Source organism: Aphelocoma coerulescens, chromosome 3 (genome assembly GCF_041296385.1).
Source record: "Aphelocoma coerulescens isolate FSJ_1873_10779 chromosome 3, UR_Acoe_1.0, whole genome shotgun sequence".
NCBI lineage: Eukaryota > Metazoa > Chordata > Aves > Passeriformes > Corvidae > Aphelocoma > Aphelocoma coerulescens.
Genome location: NC_091016.1, coordinates 45,624,251 through 45,642,681, shown reverse-complemented (window position 1 = coordinate 45,642,681; position 18,431 = coordinate 45,624,251). Strand labels below are relative to the sequence as shown.

At 39.3% G+C, this 18,431-nt stretch overlaps 1 protein-coding gene across 3 annotated transcripts in view; it reads left to right on the top strand.

Moving 5' to 3' along the window:
* The window catches only part of AGPAT4 (1-acylglycerol-3-phosphate O-acyltransferase 4), a 78,125-nt gene that overhangs the window by 13,641 nt on the left and 46,053 nt on the right, over nucleotides 1-18,431 (top strand). For 2 of the 3 annotated variants that reach the window (XM_069010095.1, XM_069010094.1), the window contains exon 2: nucleotides 3,093-3,323. The exons of the other annotated variant lie outside the window; for it this stretch is intronic. In XM_069010095.1, coding sequence (XP_068866196.1) covers nucleotides 3,146-3,323 — 178 coding nt within the window. In that variant the 5' untranslated portion in view covers nucleotides 3,093-3,145. The remainder of the gene's footprint in view (nucleotides 1-3,092; nucleotides 3,324-18,431) is intronic. 3 annotated transcript variants of the gene reach the window in all.

Genomic DNA, 18,431 nt, shown 5'->3' with positions numbered 1-18,431 from the left:
ACGTGACCTCTTAGTCACATGAAGAGATGCTTGTTGACTTGGTCCCTGAACAGACATTTGAGGTTTGAGTCTTTTGTTCTGTATCCAAAGAAAAACTGTTATTAAAGAATGTCGCTATCTGGTTTAGATGCTCTAGCTAGCCATTTTCTCCTAATTAATTTTAAGGGGTGTTTGATAGAAGAGAGCTTCTTGGCAGCATTCTGATCTTAATAGCTTCTGAGAAAATGCATTGATTGGCCCTTTTGTTTTTAAAAGATTGCTGTAATTTTCAGTCATTATCTATAAGGAAATCAGTAATTTATTAAAGTAGCATCATGGATTAAGAATTAAAGACCTGACTCTTTTATCACTTAAACTGGTATTACTTTGATGTTACCCATGAGGACTTTTAGGAAGACAAAGAGTAAGTGTAAGGTATTCCTGTGGACTCTTAAACCCATGTTTCTAGGCCTCATTCATAAGATTAGAACTGATTCTTTTTGTTGTACCAAGAATAAATTGCATTCTTGGAGTTTGGGTAATGAAAACAGTCCAAAAAAATCTTATGAGAATGAGGTTATATCTGAGAAACAGAAACTTAGCTACCATTCCATATACACTCTTTAGGTTGCACATTTTATAGGGAAAACAAATTGCATTTAGTCAGAAGAGAAAATTTCTCTGTGTAGTCCCTACTTTTTGGAAAAGAAGAATTTGAGCAGTGTCTCTCATTTCTTGTTCCTTTTGCAAGCAAATTAGGTTAGACGCCTTTGAATAGTACTGCTTAAGCAGATTTAGTTTGCCTTAAAACAGGTCTCTGAAGCTTTACAGAATTGAAGTTTGATGGATGAGCTATGAAAGTGAGGAATTAATTACTTTCAGACATTCCATTGTGGCTTAATAAAATTGTAAGGCAATAATTATGTTTTATCAGGGTTATCTCACATTTGTTTATTTTATTTCTGTGAAGTTTTGTTTTAAAGACCCAGCAGGAGGTAAATGATTCACATAAATGTAACATTTTAATAAAGTTTGACATCTGTTATAATGAAAAGGTAACAATAAAAAAAGAATTGCTGGTTTAATTGGTGGACAAAAAGACTAATTATTTTTGTTACAAAGTCTGTCTGTCAGCTGCTTACTACAGTAGATTTATGTTGATTATATCAAATAGGGAGTTTTCAGGTCTTCACTAAGTAAACAGTGCTCCAGTCTTAATTTGTGGCTGCTGTTTTTATGTTTTATCCCATGTCTTACTGATCTCTGGGAATTACATTAGAGTGATTCTGTGGGATAGAATTAAAAACCTTCTAACCAGTTTTAGCCAAGGATAGCAGGATAAACCAAATCATCAGGCTTTTGGACTCTGTAGAGTCTTTGAAACCATCCACTTGCAAGTAGCTGGTTGCTTCTATTCTGACTTTTTAAGAAGGTTCTTTTTAATTGTTTGGCTTTGTCTTCCGAGTGTTCAATGGAAGGGTTGGAGAAGAAACACAGCAGTGGTTCCTATTAGACAACATTTCTCATTCTGCTTAGCCTTCAAAAACAAAGCCTCTGGTCAAAGCCCAAGCTAGTAAATTGTCTGCCACCCTAAGAATCGTATCTTTAATAGAAAGGTTGGTTAAAGCTGGAAAAGCTTTTTGCGAGTATCATGACAGTGGTTACTACAATGAATAGAGGCCTGTTCTGCCATTCTGAGCTACAGCTGGTGTCAGCTGTGGTACTGAATAGTACAGCAAGATAAAGGGAACAAAAGGGCACATTTTGTCTGCTAATAATAGGCTTGGGACCGCCATAAACTCTTTATATAAATTATACAACAATACCGATTCTCTTTCTTAATTTTTTCCTCATCTTCCTTGCGGTTGAAAAACTGGCTAAATAACTTCCGAAGCCTTTGCAGCAATTCTTGTGTATGCTCTTTGCTGTGGTGAGCAGAGTCAGCAAAGGGCAGTAAAACAAATGTTTCAGGACACTGATCTAGACTCAGTGCCTCACATAATGGGGTCTCATATAAACTAAAAGGATAGGCATAAAGATTTTTTTCATCAGTTAATTCCCTGGGCTGCTGACAGCTGCTTTTTTTGTTATTGGATGTGACTGGCACATTCAGAAATACTGTCTCAGGGCTTCCTCCCTGGGAAAACTCTTCCAACGCCTCGGAGGCAGAAACAGTGGAGGAATGGAGCAGGATGGCCGCAGCACCTCCTGTCTAACTGTATTCAGAATACGGGGGGTTGTGTTTGCTGAGAGATGTGTCTTCATTCTAGCAGTGGTGGTAGTGATGGTAGGGGGAGGTCAGTACAGTATTTGATAGGTCAGAATACTCTGCAGAGGACGTTTCCTCTGAGTATTCTATTGCTAAGGTTGGACTGGACCTTTCCAAAATTACACAAACATTTCATAAGTAACCTTAGAGTTGATTTCTTTCCAGAAACTCTGCTGGGTCATAGGTTAGTGCTGTTATTGATGTTTCATTTCTGGGTTTATGGATTATAACTGACAGAATCAGTGTCAAGGGATAATTGAACAAATTGTATGTGCATAGCCAAGCTTTTATTCTCTTGCCAAAATCAACTGTTATTTGAGTGTGAGAGGGGAAGAAGACAATAAAGCTAGAATTAAGGGGCTGCTGCTACCTCTTGTTTGGGGATCATGGCTGGCATAGCTTGTCAAGAAAGGCACAACTCCTTAAAAAAGCTCTAAAGCTTGCATTTACTTTGGAGCTGCTCTTGAAGATTACAGAGGTGACCGTATATGTCTTCTGAAGTACAGACAAAAATATAAGTTGTCATATAGTTCAAAATATTTGCTTATATTTTATCAAGGAAGACCTTGTGGAAGAGTACTGTAGTCCATGGAGTGGAGTCATATGCTCATGGGTTTTGCAGAGTTAAGATTGAAATGTAAAAATTTGTTTCCAAAGCCAAATGTAAATTGATTCAGAAATGCAGTGTTCTCTTTCCATTGTTACTTTTGCAAATACTGACATCAGGCCTTTTCCTACAGTAGATTTAATTTAAGTGTATTTAAGTGTAAGCTTGAAGTCTATTTTAAGTCTGTTTATAGAAATAAATGCTCTCTGTAACTGCTGATACTATTTGGTTTTGCAGGTTGTCTTCTGAATTTTGTGTCTGAAGGTACCCTCTTGCTTTCTCAGCAAATCATGGACATCGTTGGCTTTCTGAAGTCGCAATTCATTTGCCACCTTCTGATCTGCTACATATTTATAGTGTCAGGACTGATCATTAACTTCATTCAGCTCTTTACACTTATACTTTGGCCAATCAACAAGCAACTGTTCAGGAGGATCAACTGCAGGCTGGCTTACTGCATTTCAAGCCGTAAGATTTCATTTTGTTTTTTAAAGTATTTTCATATTTTGTCTTGAGGGAACTGGTAGAAAAGTTCTGGATTTCAAAGCCTATATAAAGGTCATGTCTGCTTTCTACAGCACCTGCACTTGTATGAAGAGCTGTATGCCTTGTTGAAATGTCTTCTTGTGCTGAAATGTTTTGCTCTTTTATAGTGGGGTAGTTGCTTGACTTAGTATGTTGAAGAAAAAGATTGCCTCTCATTTGGCATGTTCCATATTTAGGAGTGTGCTGTTAAATGTGTCCACCTTCCAGAGAGATTTCCCTGGGCCTTTCTGAAACTCAAAAGTACTTTCTTAGAAGGAAACTGTTGCAAAAAGCATGCTTTTGCATAATCTTCATCCCTAAAGATGATTCAAGTGTGATGTCACTGTCAATGCTAAGTGATTTATAGATGTTTACATACTGGGGAAAGCAACCTTCCAATACAGCGTTGAAGAATTGTGCTGTAGAAATGCAGCAAAATGGTTTCTTTCAGGTAACCTTTTCTGCTACTAAGAACCTGAAATGGAAACACACTGTTAGTATTCATAATAAACTGTGTGGGGTAGAAATCTGTCACATGCCTCAACTTGGGAGCCACTAGGGATTATTTATCTTTCATCAGTGACTCTGATGAGCAACTATCCAAAGCATTTTTTAAAAACATACTTTTGACTTAAATTCAAATGCATCAGAGTGTATAGGCCCAAATAAATTGGGGATACTGTTCTGTTATTTCTGTGATGGAGAGAGGATGTTCATTCTGAAAAATTTCATTTTTGCTGTCTGTACGTCCCTGAAGTAGTGAGTTTGCAAGTACTGTTCATTTGTATGTACAAACAGGGACATTGAATATGGCCAGGTTTTTACCTTTTGCCTGGCAGTATAGTGTATGTTTGAAGCCATGGCATGCAGAAGATACTGTACAGCTGTATATAGGTATGTATTACTATTTTTCATGCAATGCCTTCTGGCCTACTCTTGCTTTTGGCTACTCAGTGCAGAGAAATCAGCTACTCTACAATGTTCAGGCTGAATCCTTCAGTTTAGCTCAATCTAACCTGATCTAGGGGATGGACGGTATGGAAGAGGGAGTAATCCTGCATGCTTGCCCTTGGTGATGCAGATGGCTTTGTACCCAGGGTTGCTGATCTAGTCTTCAGTGTTGACACCACTGGTATAGATTGTGTTGTGAGTTTTTTGCCCAGTCATGCTTAGAACAAAGTATGTCTAGGTTAAAACCATTCATTTTAGCTTTACAACAGAGCAAGCTAGCATTTGATGAATCACCTTTATCTGAGTGATATTTGAAAAGGGAAAAATGACAGTTAATTTGAAAAAAGTATTTCAAAGAATTAAAGACCAATTAATCAAAATGGATGTCTTTTGGGGGGCCGCTGATGTGGTGACTAATAAGTCAGGTCTGTATGGGTCTGATGAAAGTCATGGAAACAGCCTGCAGCTGGAGGCAATGAAGTTCAGCATTGGAGAATATAAAGAGGCATGTGCTTTGCAGTGGTGACAAGCATCATGTTGCTTTGAGAGCCTGATACAGCCTGAGTCACCAAGTCAACCAAAGAACAAAATAGAGCAGGTATGGTTTAAGTGAAAAATGAAATGAAAGCAGCAGTTGTCCTTAGATCCTGCAAGTTCAGTCATTTTCCATTTGATGTCAAAGGTACAGATAAATGGCTCCATTAAATGTCTTTGACGCTGTGCTCTTTGGGCAAGTTGGGGGTTTTTGTATTTCAAGAAGTGGTGTTTTCTTACACTCCTTTTCTTCCTATCTCCTTCCTAATATAAAACATAATATTCTCCCTTCTCCTCCTGCAATGTCTGCTGTCATAATGCATATGGGAAGCTAAAGTGCTATTGTGATGAATGACTTGTCCTCACTTGAGTAGTACAGCTTGAGCTGGGGTGCTTCTCTGTTTACATGGATCAAACCAGACTAGCTCAAGTTAAAGTATTCACAGAATCACAGAATCTTTAAGTTGGAAAAGACCCTTATGATTAAGTCCAGCTGTCAGCTCAGCACTGCCAAGTCCACCACTAAACCATGTCCCTAAGAGCCACATCTACACATCTTTTAAATATCTCCAAGGATGATGACTCAAATCCTGGGCAGCCTGTTCCAGTGCTTGACAATCCTTTCCATGAAGAAATTTTCCCAAATATCCAATCTAAACCTTCCTGAGTTCAATTTGAATCCGTTTCCTCTTGTCCTGTCACTTTTTACTTGGGAAAAGAGGCCGACCCCCACCTTGCTACAACCTCCTTTCAGATAGCTGTCGTAAATGATAAGGTCTCTGCTGAGCTTCCTTTTCTCCCTCAGTTGCTCCTCACAAGACTTGTGGCCCAGACCCTTCAGCAGCTTCATATCATACCATGAAATGGCTCTGTGAAGTAACTGTGATGTGGTAGTTGAGCACAGGTAGCTGTGTGAGCTGCTGCTTCTCTGCTGTGAGGTTGGCATCTGCAATACAGCTTCTCACCCGTAACTACTGACAGCCCAGAAGGCTAAAGCCATAGACATCAAACTTTTCATCAATGCAAGTTAGAGAAGAGCTGGAAACCTGGTTTCCAGTTTGAATTGACAGTCAGAAGGATTAACTAGAGCAACAACTTGCTTTTAATGAAATAGAGCAGGTGTAGTGGGATATACCAAGTTGCCTTCAGTAATTGATATTGAGAAGTTATTGCCATTCTTGAAACCAATTGTGAGTCAGCCAGGGTGAGTTTAGCTTCTCTGTTGACCTGCTCCATTATGTAATAGCATTGGGGGTGCTCTCCAAAGGATGTGTTATCCATTCCCCATATTGCAGTTTGGGTTGCTTTTATATCTCCAAGATACTTCTCATCCTTTACTATAAATAGACTCTTCCTGTTTGATCCTGTTATCCCAATTGACAAATAGGTACGAAGTAATGGTTAGTTCTAGTCCTATGTCCTCTCTATGTCTTGACCTTTACTGAAGTGTTGTTGCAAAGAGTGGACATCCAGCTTCAAAAGAACTCTTGTTTTTGTTGGTCTTGAAATGAGCCAAAAGATTGGTAAGGGTTATGGACCCTCTGTCATGTTTAAAGAAACAAACCAAAAAACCCTGAAAACAAACAAACAGCAAAAGAAACCATACCCACAAGAACTGACAACCACCCTCCTAAAATAAAAACAAAACACCAAAATCTTTGGGCTTCTAACTTACAGAAAATATTTTCTGGTTTCAAATATATATTCATGGATTGGTTCAACTGCCTGTTAATCCACTCCTCCTTTTGTAAAATGACAACCCGGATAAACTCTCCCTCATACTGAACTCAACAGAGTGCACCCTAATAAGGAAACTGAATTCTGCAAACCTCAATAGGGTGGTAACAATAAAAATTTTGAGCATAGGTGTGCTTGGAAGTTGGCATAAGAGCAAAGGTTGGGGAAGCAATCAATCTTGGGTTTTATTTTTAAATAATATAGGAACATTTTGTCTTCAGTTTCTTTTTTCTAAAAGACAGAGAACCGAGGTAGGAAGCACTTAGTGTGGAATACGTCACAGTTCTCATGGATGCTGTTCGTATCTGAATTGGAAGAGGTGGGAATACACCTTACTCCTCCCCCTTCCATGATAGCAAACCACCACAAGTGGTACCCACAGCTTTTCTGCAGTAGCTTGTAAAGCTGACCATACACATAGAGGGAACAGGTTGTCTTGGGATTCGTGCCATATGTGCACATGGCTGCATAGCTTGCTGGGCAGTGGGAAAGCGGTTTGTACTTCCCAAATCAGTTTGTGCTTGCTTGGCTGTTGAACTGCAACCCCAGGTCAAGCAGAGTGTGCTGGGCTCCTATGGACTGGTCAGGACACGTGCCTGGACTACGATAATGGGACATACACATACAGGATACATGGCTTCTTTAGAGGTGCTGGGTGGGAGGTATTTGCCTCTGAGTAGAGCAGTTGTTGTTGTCTTGTCCTCTTACTGCCACTGTACTGGGGGGAAATGAGCTTCTCGTTCTCAGGGTGAGTGGCAAACTGGCCTCCTGCTGACTCTGCACCAGGTGAACTTTGCATAAACAAAAGACCTGCCAGTAATGACACGGTTGTGTGGACAGGTGCACAAGGGCCTTAAAAGCAATTGACTTAGCTTCTAATCTGCCTTCATAAATAAATTATAGTAGTACTAATACCTATTCTCATGCCGTGAAAGGGGTGTTATTACACCTCTGGGTAAAGTTACACTGTGTAGGGTGCAGTTTGTAGATCCTGCTGAGGGGAAGGCCCTTGTTTGCATTGAAAGAGGCACCCTGATGCCTGTTCATTGACTGCAGCAAAAACAAGATGGAAACTGATTCTTCTTATGACTGAGCTTCCTAGAAACAAAACCAGAGGAAATTGAGAACTACTTCAAGTTCCATCATCTTGACTGACTGTTGTAACACGGTAAAGCTAATTCTTTCCATGTACAACTCTAGGTTTTGCGATGTGAGGACTGAATATCTGAACAAGGCTTTGTGGTAGTATCAGGGCCATGCTAATCCTCAGTCCTTTGTTTCTTGGCGTTTAGAGGAGCCCTCAGCCATTTTACTTGTTTGTATGAAGGTGGTGCTGAGGCAGGGGGGAGAATTCTCATCTCTGGTGCAGTTAAGTAGTTGGGAAGAGCTGGGAAGCAAGAGGGACCCAGAGAGGTAGGACTTTCTTTTTCCTCCACTTCTCTTTACCGCCATCTTATGCTGCAGAGGAAGCAGCCTGGTGTTGTCAAAGTGTGGTACAGTGTCCTTAATACAGTCTTACAGTATTTTATTTATAGAGCAACCTGAGTTATGCTTGTCAATGTTTATGTAGCAAAGAGTTGTCATAGGACACTTAGGACTGCTTTCTTCGCCTCTCTGAAATGTTGTTTTGAGTAATCTATGTAAAATATATTTTCCTCAAGAGCTACTTGTCCACATAAGCCTTTGTTATCTTAGTTCCACACACTACGTCCATACAAAGCCACTGGTAAAGATTATGGAAAGTTTACAATAACTGCTGGGGCAAAATTGGAGGCCAGATTTGATAGTCTTGCAAAGGGAAGGTGTTGATTTGAACTTGTAGAAAACTAGACCATCACCTTAGCCTTCTCTTTTTCTCTCAGGCCAAGCCATGGCGGTAACTGTGGAAATAGAGTGTACTAAGAAAATGCCCGTGTTAGTTTTAATGTAGATAAACTCTAAAAAAAAAAAAATAAACTCCAGTAGAAATCATTACCCCAAAGGGTCATCTACTCTAATTCATTTATGTGTTCCTTCAGCCTATTTTCTAATACCCTTTTATACCTGTTATGTACTTATGACTAGTGCTGCTGGTTATCTGAACAATTCTCCACTGAGGCCAAACCTTGACTTTCTCTACTTTAATTTGGAAAGACAGAAGGAGCAATTACTGCACCAGATTCTCCATTATTTTACTGGTAGAGTAAGATAAAGTGTGTATGTGTGTGTGTTTGCTGCATCCATCACAGCTTGGAACTTTTTTCCAGATTGTGTTTGTGGAATTGCATTAATTGCTATGAATAAGTCCTCTGCAGTGCCTAGCATATGCCTCCATATTTTCCCTACTATCATTAACTTGCTGTATCAACTAATAACATCTCAGTCCTCATTTTATGCTACTTGTAGTTGTTGTTACTCAGTCTTTGTAGGTGTTCAAGTATTGACACTGAGCTTGAATGGATCACACAAGACTGTATGCTGATAGCAGGCATGCTGTGTGAGCATGGTGAAGGTGTGTTTGAATGACATCTGTGCATGACCTTTACCAGAGTTCCTACTGGAACTTGTAGGGATATGATCTGTTGTGCTCAGCTCTCAGTTCAGGAGAAAGGGACTGCTTTTCTGTGAAAATGGATGTGAAAATACTTTTGATACTGATGCTTTCTTTACAAGACTAGCAAAGAGCTAGAGAGGCACTTAGTCTGATCTTTAATGGAAAGGGCATCTTCACTGTCACTGATACTACTTTGTTATTGCTGGAGCCTTTGTAGAGGTCACTTGTCTTCATTTTCTTTTTTTTTTGCATCAGATTCCTGATCTGAAGTGTGATGTTGATAGCCTGCAGACTGGATAGAGGGATGGCAGGGAAGCAATAGGTGAACTGCATTCTATTTGGTGTCTGGCATCACACGTCACAAAGATTCCAGCACCTTTTGTTAATCATTAGATCTGGCCAGCAAGCTTCCTAGATTCCTGAACTGGGGTAAATTTTGGAGTATTTGTACGAAAGTACTTCTATCTGACACAGCATAACTCAGAAATATGATATCTAATGATTCATGTCATAGCACAGAATATGAAGACATGTTGGTGCTACAGTTGTTTATTCATTAAGGGGGAATATCACAATCAAAAGATAATTTCATATTTGTAGAAACCCCATTTTAGCTATAGGCCTGATTTTATTGCTAAAGTGGTACTGAATCTGAAGGATAGTCCCTTGATCCAGTGGGAACTTCATGCAAAGATGCAGAGAGTAGCTCACTGATCACCAGTTACAAGCAGATACATACTAGCAGTAATCCAACACTCTCCAGGGGAGCACAGTACCTCCACAGGTAGGACTATGTGGGAACTCTGAATTCTCCTGTGTTTGGTCAGGGAATAGATCTACTGGTGTAAGTTCCAAGTGAGGTGCATTGTGTCTTGTCTCATTTACTATTGATTTGCTACATCTTCTACCCCCTACTGCTCCCTTTTGAGCAATGTGCACCCCTGAAAGTCTACATCTATGTGATTCTTCCTCATCCAAAATCATGGTCACATAGCAGCAAGTTTTTATGGAGTAGGTTTTCAGGCTCATCCTGTAAGAAGAATTTTAGCAGCTGGTCCAGTGAAAGTATCTGGTGTCTGACTAATTTTTTGCAGGAGGATTTCCAAGCCTGTAGGAACCAGTATGTCCTTTCAGCAGATACTTGAGGTTTTTCAGTGTGACACTTGAGATGAAAGAGGTTCTGAGTGCACATGCTTGATACTGTTCTGTGGCTGGATGGTTCTTTTCTGTGACTTGTTTGCAACCTTCAGGTTATGGCTTCTTACTTAAGGATACGGTTTTCTCGCTTCTGAGGCTGTTGTTGAATTTCCTTTACATCCATCTTGGAGCAGTATATGCTTAAACATGTTTCTTCCAACACCATGTTCAGAAGTAGGAATCCTTCAACTGTGAATAAAAAGCCAAATAAAAATGTGTGCATAACAATTTTTTCATCTGATTGGTTTCAGAAAGGCAGTTACCTGTTTTCCAGACCCACTTTGGTCTTTGCCAAAACAACATTTGAAACAAAATAAGGAACCATAAAAGAGATTACAGTGCAATTGTTTGCGTACAGATTGTTTTGCTCTTCAGTTAGCGCACTTTTATTAGTATGTTGTATCTGTGTGCTTTTTCTGTACTCAAGCAAATTGCACTGGAGTGTCAATAACTAACATTTCTTTTCTCTCAAGGCTCTAAGTTCACTTAGCTGTGTTTCTAAACTGAATCTCCAGTATATTGCATCTCCAAGTGTAGGTTTTCTTTGAGAGTTAAAAACAAGTGGTTTTCTTAATACATGAGCGATTTTTCACTGTACATAAATGTTTTTATGCTGCACTTATATGACCCTGTTTAAAAAATCCCGAAATCAATATGTACTGCTAATGAAAGATTTTGATGAATGAATGTATCAGCCTGTGTTGGGTAAGGAAATATAAATAGCGATTGTACCTACTCAGTTTCTTGATGGCACTTCTAAAGAAGCTTACCCTCTTTTTTTGGAAACCTGCAGCTGGGAGGCTTTTGTCAGGGCTCTCATTAATACTGCTTTGCTGCTGTAAAGGAGCTACTCTCCTATCCTACTGGATTTTTTTTTTCCCTAAAAATCTCATACCATTCTCTGACATTTTCCAGGTATTTCCCTTTGCTCATATGGTATCTCATCCAAAGATGTGCAGTGTGCTAGTCCTCTGCAGTTTGCTGAGGATTCTATGCTGGCAGTCTAAGTATAGAGAGCTAAAGAATCTGTTACTTCCTTCAAACTTATACCATTTATCTGTAGGGCCTATATGACAGACTTTTGTAATGCTATTCTCTGTACAAAGACAAAAGATAGCAAGGGAGGTGTTAAGCTTGAAGTATTCAGAAAAGTGCTTGTATTGTATGGATTTGGTATATTTTTACCCACCAAAATATATAAATTAAAACTTTATTATTTGAGCATGTGTTGCCTTTTGTGTTCATTCATAAAGGAGATACAGGCAAAATAACTGACGTACCTCTTTATGTATTTAATTTATCTAGTTTAAAATTGAGACCATAGTGCATTTTCCTTTCAGTATACCACTGTATTTTCAGTGGGTTTTTTTTTAATGCTAAGAGTTCAGAAAATTTCTGCTTGGATTAAAGCTTACCATGAAACTTGTCTCTCTTATGTCGTCACAAGGCTCTTAATTAATTCATGCTTAAAATTCAGGGTTTTTTGAAAGGTGGTTTTAATTTCTCTGGTTGTACAGCGATAGCTTGTAGCTTCCTTTTGGTACATGCAGTTGTCAGGTGAGAATTAGAAAAGCTGGAATGGCAGATCCATGAATCTTTGAGATGTGATAGATTTTTTCATGTGGAAATCAAGTGATGGTTGATAAACTGATAATTAGGCAAGTGCAGGTGAGCAGAATGGCTAACAGTGTTTGCAGCATGAAGCAGCCCAAGTTGTGTGAGTTACACTGTGGGATTTAGTGAATTAAAATTATTGGGAAAGACCTGTCCTATGCTGTTGCTCAGTGTATGTGCCACATAAATTAAATAAGTCCTTGAAAAGTTCTTTTTCTGTGTTGGAAAGATGGGGATGGGAATTGGACCTCTTTTAAGAGCAGTGGTATGCTAGGCTCTTCCTGTGTTGTGTAGGATATTGGAGTGCTGTAGGAATATTCAGGACTGTTTTTCAATGGTGGTTCCTGTGAACAATGTTAGAAAGTGGAAAATACTGTTGAGTACTTTATCCCAAATAGTGTGGAATGATAATACTGTCTTTGACCTTCATATCGAGTCAGGATGCTGGAGTCTCTTCTTTTATTTCCAACTCGTGTCATTGATTTCTTGCTGTAAAAAAGTCCTGAAATCATGATGGTATTATTAAGCAAGGAAGACTAAAAAAAAGGAATAGGAAGGTTGTCTGCTTTCATATACGAGCAGTTCCTATTGCAGGTGGGTACTTCTGTAGGATGTTTTTTCTTGAGATACGAAAAATAAATGCCAGTAGAAGAAACCTGTAAAACCAACTTGTCTGTCTGGAAGGGCACCTTTACTGATTTGGGGTATTATGTTTGGAAGGTCATTCCTGCTGCTCCTTTCACTGCTTCATTAGGCCTTCAACAAGGAGCTTTGTGCTGACCTTTGGGGGCTGTCCAGGTGGACAAAGGAGCAGGAGGTGCCTGGTTGATTGTTATCTGCGCTGACTGGTCCTGTTACCAAGCGAGGAACTGCTGGTTTGTTGAAACGTGGGAGTACTGCTAAATTCCTTGGGGAAGAACGATAAGAGGAGCCTTCAGATGTGAGACAAATATCCCTGACACGTGGCTGTTAAATAATTAATTTTCCCAAAGGATTTGAAGAGAGCATTTCAAAACACTGACTACTGCAGATCTGTATGTGTGTTAAATCCATTGTACTTGTGAGGCTGGCTTTGTTCCATACGCTGTGTGACTTGGAGAGAAGAAGCTGTTTTGTAGGCAGATTGTGTCAGGATAACAGACAGAAAAAAGCTGTGAAATTAAATGTTTGAAGTGTGCAGCTGTTCTTTGTTTTTTTCTGAAGGGAGGGTTGCTTCTAACTTGGAGCATGGAGATAGTTTAAAAGAAACAGTGGCTAAAGAAATGGACAAAACTTGTTTCCATGTTCTTCCACTCCTTTAGCTCAGAATTGCACTAGAGAAGGAAGGATCACTTGAAACTTTTTTCAAGATTACATGTGCTGACTTAAAATTTGTTCTTCACCTTAAGAAATAATGGATTTTACATTTTGTGGATGTTGTGTTAGAAGGAGAGAATCTATTTGATTAAACTTGAATTATCTGCATGTGTTTTGAGAGGGAAGGCAGTATGGGAATGGGAACTTGAGTGAAGCTAGGAACTCAGGTGGTGTGCCACAACACATGCAGTAACTGGAAGGCTCCTGTGCAAGGCTTGTGCCCAGACCGAATGCTGGTTCAAATACTAGAGACATGCCTTCATTTACTGGTCTTACCCACTAATTTTTGGTTCCTGTCATAGCCCCTATGAGGAAAGCCCACTCTGGCTTTCAGTATGCCATTGCATTAGATCTGGTTCTGATCTTGGTTCCCAAAGCAATTTCAGCGTGGCTGTGTTACAGGAATGCTGGCTTGGCCATATTAAACTATTTGTAGTTTATTTTGTTTTGTACGTTTCATCTGAGAAACCACTGATGACAATGCATCAAAAATGGTGAATCCCCTTTTCATCAATAGTGTTTTGTTGTCTTAATCTTGTAAAGAAATCAAATGGATCTTGGTCAAGGAGCCGAGACACAGCAAGCACCAGAACTATCATTGTGTAATGTCAGCCTTCAAAATCACAGCCATAATGTTTTAATAAAGCAACATATTTTCACTTAGTACATTAGTCACTTTATGCACATGTAAATGCAGGTTTTAATTTTATGTTACTAAGCAGCTATTGAGGTGAAATTGCCAAGAAGATCAAAGCACAGATAAAGCTTTTAGCTTTGTAGTAGGTGTGATGAGTCTCATCCTTATTTTGTGTAACTCAGCATGGTGTTAACAGTAATTAGACAGGAGAAAAAGATTATTTTTATGCCAGTTGACGATCTGGCCAACTTAAGTAAATGTCAGTGTATGTTTGAGGGAAATAAGAAAAGTGAAGGGAAAAAAATCTGTGCACCATCAGTCTTTGGTTTGGTTTTTAAAAGCATAACATATTGGCCTCTTTCCTAATCTGTAATTTTTATCTTGAAGTTATGCTGACAAATAAGTAAGTGTTGGGAGGAGGTGATTTGTTACCACTTCAAAGTGAAAGCTTTGTTTGTACTTCAGTTTTCAAAATGACACACTTACGAAGTGTTCCTTTTAGCATATCATTCTAGTCACAGGCTGCCTCTGTGCAGTGCATGCCCTTGAGCAATTATCAGTGAGCTCCTTTTTCAGCAGCCTGTGTGTGCCCTGTGCTCTGTGAAAGAGCACTGCCTTGCATGCTTGCCTGAAGACTGATTCTGTACACTTCAAACCCTGCTTTAGCTCTCTGCATCTAGCAGGGGAGCAGTGGGCTCTGGCCAGCCTAGGGCTCCCTCTGTCCCCTCCTCCCAGGGATGGTAGATGGCAGGTGAAACCTTCCTTCCTGTCCACATTCCTTGTTGTGTGAGTTTTTTGATAAATGGCCAGCTCTGATTTGCAAAAATGAAGTGTATTTTAGAACAGCATTTTGAATCTTGTTTTAGATTTATTTTTTCTTTGCTGTTCAGCTATTTTTTCTTAGCTAAGAGCAGAGAGAGATTTGCTCTTCAGAACTGGGGCTGCACCCTCAGTAGAAGCTCTACTCTTCAGGAGTATGTACCTCTTGCATAAAGTTCATAAGTCAGAGTCTTCCGTGTTGAACCTTGAGACCTGCTTGCTTGCCCACTGCTTTACTATGTCAAGGAATGATCTGATATGCTGCAACATCTAGATTTGGAAGACTGTGAGCCGAGTTTCTCCTTGTGGAAGGCTCCATGCAAACTTTTTCCTACAGAGGCAGGCTGTTGGAAGAACCTTTGCGTGACACCTAGCTGAAGCTAGAAGCTTGTCTCACAAGCTTCTCAGTCACACATTTAGCAGTCAGAAAAAAGTTGGAAGGAATGATGCTCACAGCAACCTAGAACATGAGTGATTTCTGTCCTTCAGCTGAACAAGCTGATGTTTCTTCCACTGCTATTGGGTTACATGGCAATTCCACTTGGAGAAAGATTTGAACTGGTAAAAATTACACCATTTTCAAATAACAAGTCCCTAATTAGACAGGACATCAAGGCTCTTCTTGTCCCTTTTTCTTAGTTCAACTGGGATGCAAGATGTTGCAAAGACACTGAATCAGCAGTATTGATACCAGAGGAGGTTATTGTCTAAGCCTTTCAAATACAGTTCAGTAAACTCAAATGCTAAATAGTGTTTATTTGCACTGACTTTGTGCTTTCCAGCTTTTTAGGCAAGACTTTAGAGGAGATCCAAACGGCCTGCACAGAACCACAAAGACCTCTGGCACAGTGCTAGCTGGCAGCTTAACAGGAGCAGTCTGCCCTTGATAGGTCTGATAGAGCAACCAGAACTGATGCTGTTACTGTGCTTCTCTTAATTTTGCATGTCTGAAATCCTGTGAGAAGTCTGGGTGGCCATCAAGAAGAGTTGTTTCTAAAAAGCTGTAGGTCTTCCTTAGCAAAGAGGAAGTGTCAGCCTGCATGAGTTAAAGCAGAGTATTTTGATCCATAGTAAATCAGTAGTGTCGATGGCCTGGAAGGTGGGAAGCCTCCATTGTTTTGCAAGCTGATAAATGCTGCATCCAGATTGGTGAGTCACAATGGATCCTGTGTGTCTTTCATTCTGAGAAAGTTGAGGCAACAAAGGTGGTAAAGGTAATTCAGAAAGGAATAAAGCTAAATTCAAGGAAATGACTTGCCATAGGCTGCCTTTTTTTTCTGGGATTTCTCTACAGTTTTGATCAGTTTTATCATGGGATATATATTTTGGTACCTGGTATACTTTATGTAATATTGTTTGCCCTTGTTAAATCTTGAAAAGTTTCCTTTTTTGTTTTCTGTGGTGCCAGAAATACTTGTGATAAAGTTGACAGAAATACCAGTAGTGCATATGCATATGATTTTGTGATACTTCTCTACTCCTGACACGTGTGTGACTTGTTTGTATGACAGGCCTTTATTTTACTGCTGCTGTGACAAGTCAGATTGTGCCTTTTAAAAAAGCAATAACTGTTTCTCCTGTACAGACTTGAAATGGTGTGTTTGGCTGCTACTCTTCATAATTTTCAAAGCACTGAATAGGAAAATGTCTTGGGTTACCAGAGAAGCACAGCCTGTGTTTTGTAACTTCCAGAAGTTGTCTTTCTGGAAAATGAATAGACGAGGGTAAACTTGGAGCCTGTTGATGACGCAAGGTTTCCATGTACCGTGTAAGCTAAACCTCTGTTTTCTAGGAAGATTATTCAACACAAATAGTTCTAAGAGTACAACACTGTTGCTTGTAGCAGATAGGAAAAAGCAAAAAGCTTATTACCTCTTTGTGCAGAATTTTTGTCATGTTGGACTGAGCCACTGGGACTATATACCAGGAAGACAGTAATGCTTTTTTTGTGGATACCCTTTCAGTTTGAGCAGTGAGAGGTTAGACAAGCAAACGGTCCATTTGCATCCTCACCTGCTGGAGCACATGATCTGCAGGCTGTCTGAGCAGGTTGCAGTGTTCCAGCAGTGGATTAGTTTTCTAAAAGCTTTGAGGAAAGAGAAATGCAAGCACAATCAAACTAAATGTGAATTGAGAGGCACTAGTGTCCTTATGTGTGGTGTAATATTGTTGTATACTTTGGGTGTATGTCTGTCTTAATAGAATGTGCACTTTCTGATGCGTATTACATTCTTCAGTGAGAAAAAGTGGGGATTTTTGTATATTTATATATTTGGATAACATCATCTTGAAGGGTTACAGACTGCACCCAGGACAAAAATCACAGCTTAATACTTGATAGGTATATCTGATCTGTAGTAGTTTATTTTTAATTCATGAAAGCCATTTGTTTGATTTGTAGTTTCTGACCTTACTGTCCCTCTAAAGAACATTTTGTGAAAGTCACTGATAGGGATTAAGAAGCTAAAATAAGCACTGGGACATAGCTCTTGTCTCTCAAGACCTCACGTGATGAGATGCTGTAAGATTACAGGCAGAGAGAGGGAATTCATAGAATGCAAGTGAAAAATGAGTAATGGTTTTGTTCTGAACAGCGTTCTCAGTGATAGAGGTTCTGTGGTTATTCACCATTAACTCTGATGATACGATACAGGTACTTGGTCTGTTTTTTCTTCCATTACTGAAATTCAGATAGAGTATCTTGTGCATAATAAGACTTGAGTAGAAGTTAGATGACTTGAGTCTAAAAATGAATCGTTTGTAGCATATTATATCCAGAAATATGTAGATACTTCTCCTGAGCTTACCAGTTACCTGAAATCCAAAGCCAAATTTAAATATTACTGGAAAAGTACAGAAACCTTAGAAGCCATTAGCCCTGGTTTTCTTGTTCTGCCATTCTGCAGACACCATAGTTCCTTCCTTTTATGTATTAGCACCTCTATGAAATGTAATTCTTGATAACTAGAGGCTTTATTTAAAAACATTGTAGATTTTTAGGATGTAATTTACATTTTGTTCAGTTTCCTGATTCACTTTTCTTCCAATTCATGCTGGAGATTGCTTTCTTTGGCAACTCAGTTTTTTGTATCATCAGTCAGTTTTCTCAGAGATAAAATAGTGTCTCTTCTTGTCAGTAGCTGAAAATGCAGGTTAAACATGTTGATGGCATGGATTTAGAGCAGCAAGAATAACGGGATTTTCTCTCTTGTTCTGAAATGCTTTCTTTCTAAAGCCCAAATTTTTGATTTTTGATTTGAAACTATGGAGGATAAACTTGCTGTTTATAGAAATTAAGGCTATTGCAAGATCACATGCAAGAAGGAGAAAAATTATGTGAGACCAGGTCTTCTTACTAAATATGTGGATTAAACATGATTCACTTGAGTCAAATAACTTCCCTAATGCATATGGCAAAATAAACCCAGTCTCATGAGTGTGTGTACTTTCGTTGTGCATGAAAGCATGAGACTTGAGTATGGACAATTGGTTGCCCTATAATTAAGGACATGCTAATGACTCATGTCAGAGAAGTCAACTGTGATTGAATAAATACAAGACTGACATCTATTAACTGGTTCATGTTTACTTATTTGGATACTTGAATTTTGAGGTCCTGGCCTCCCGGAAGGTGATTTTCAACAGAGAATTCCTTTGGGAAAGGTTTCTGTCT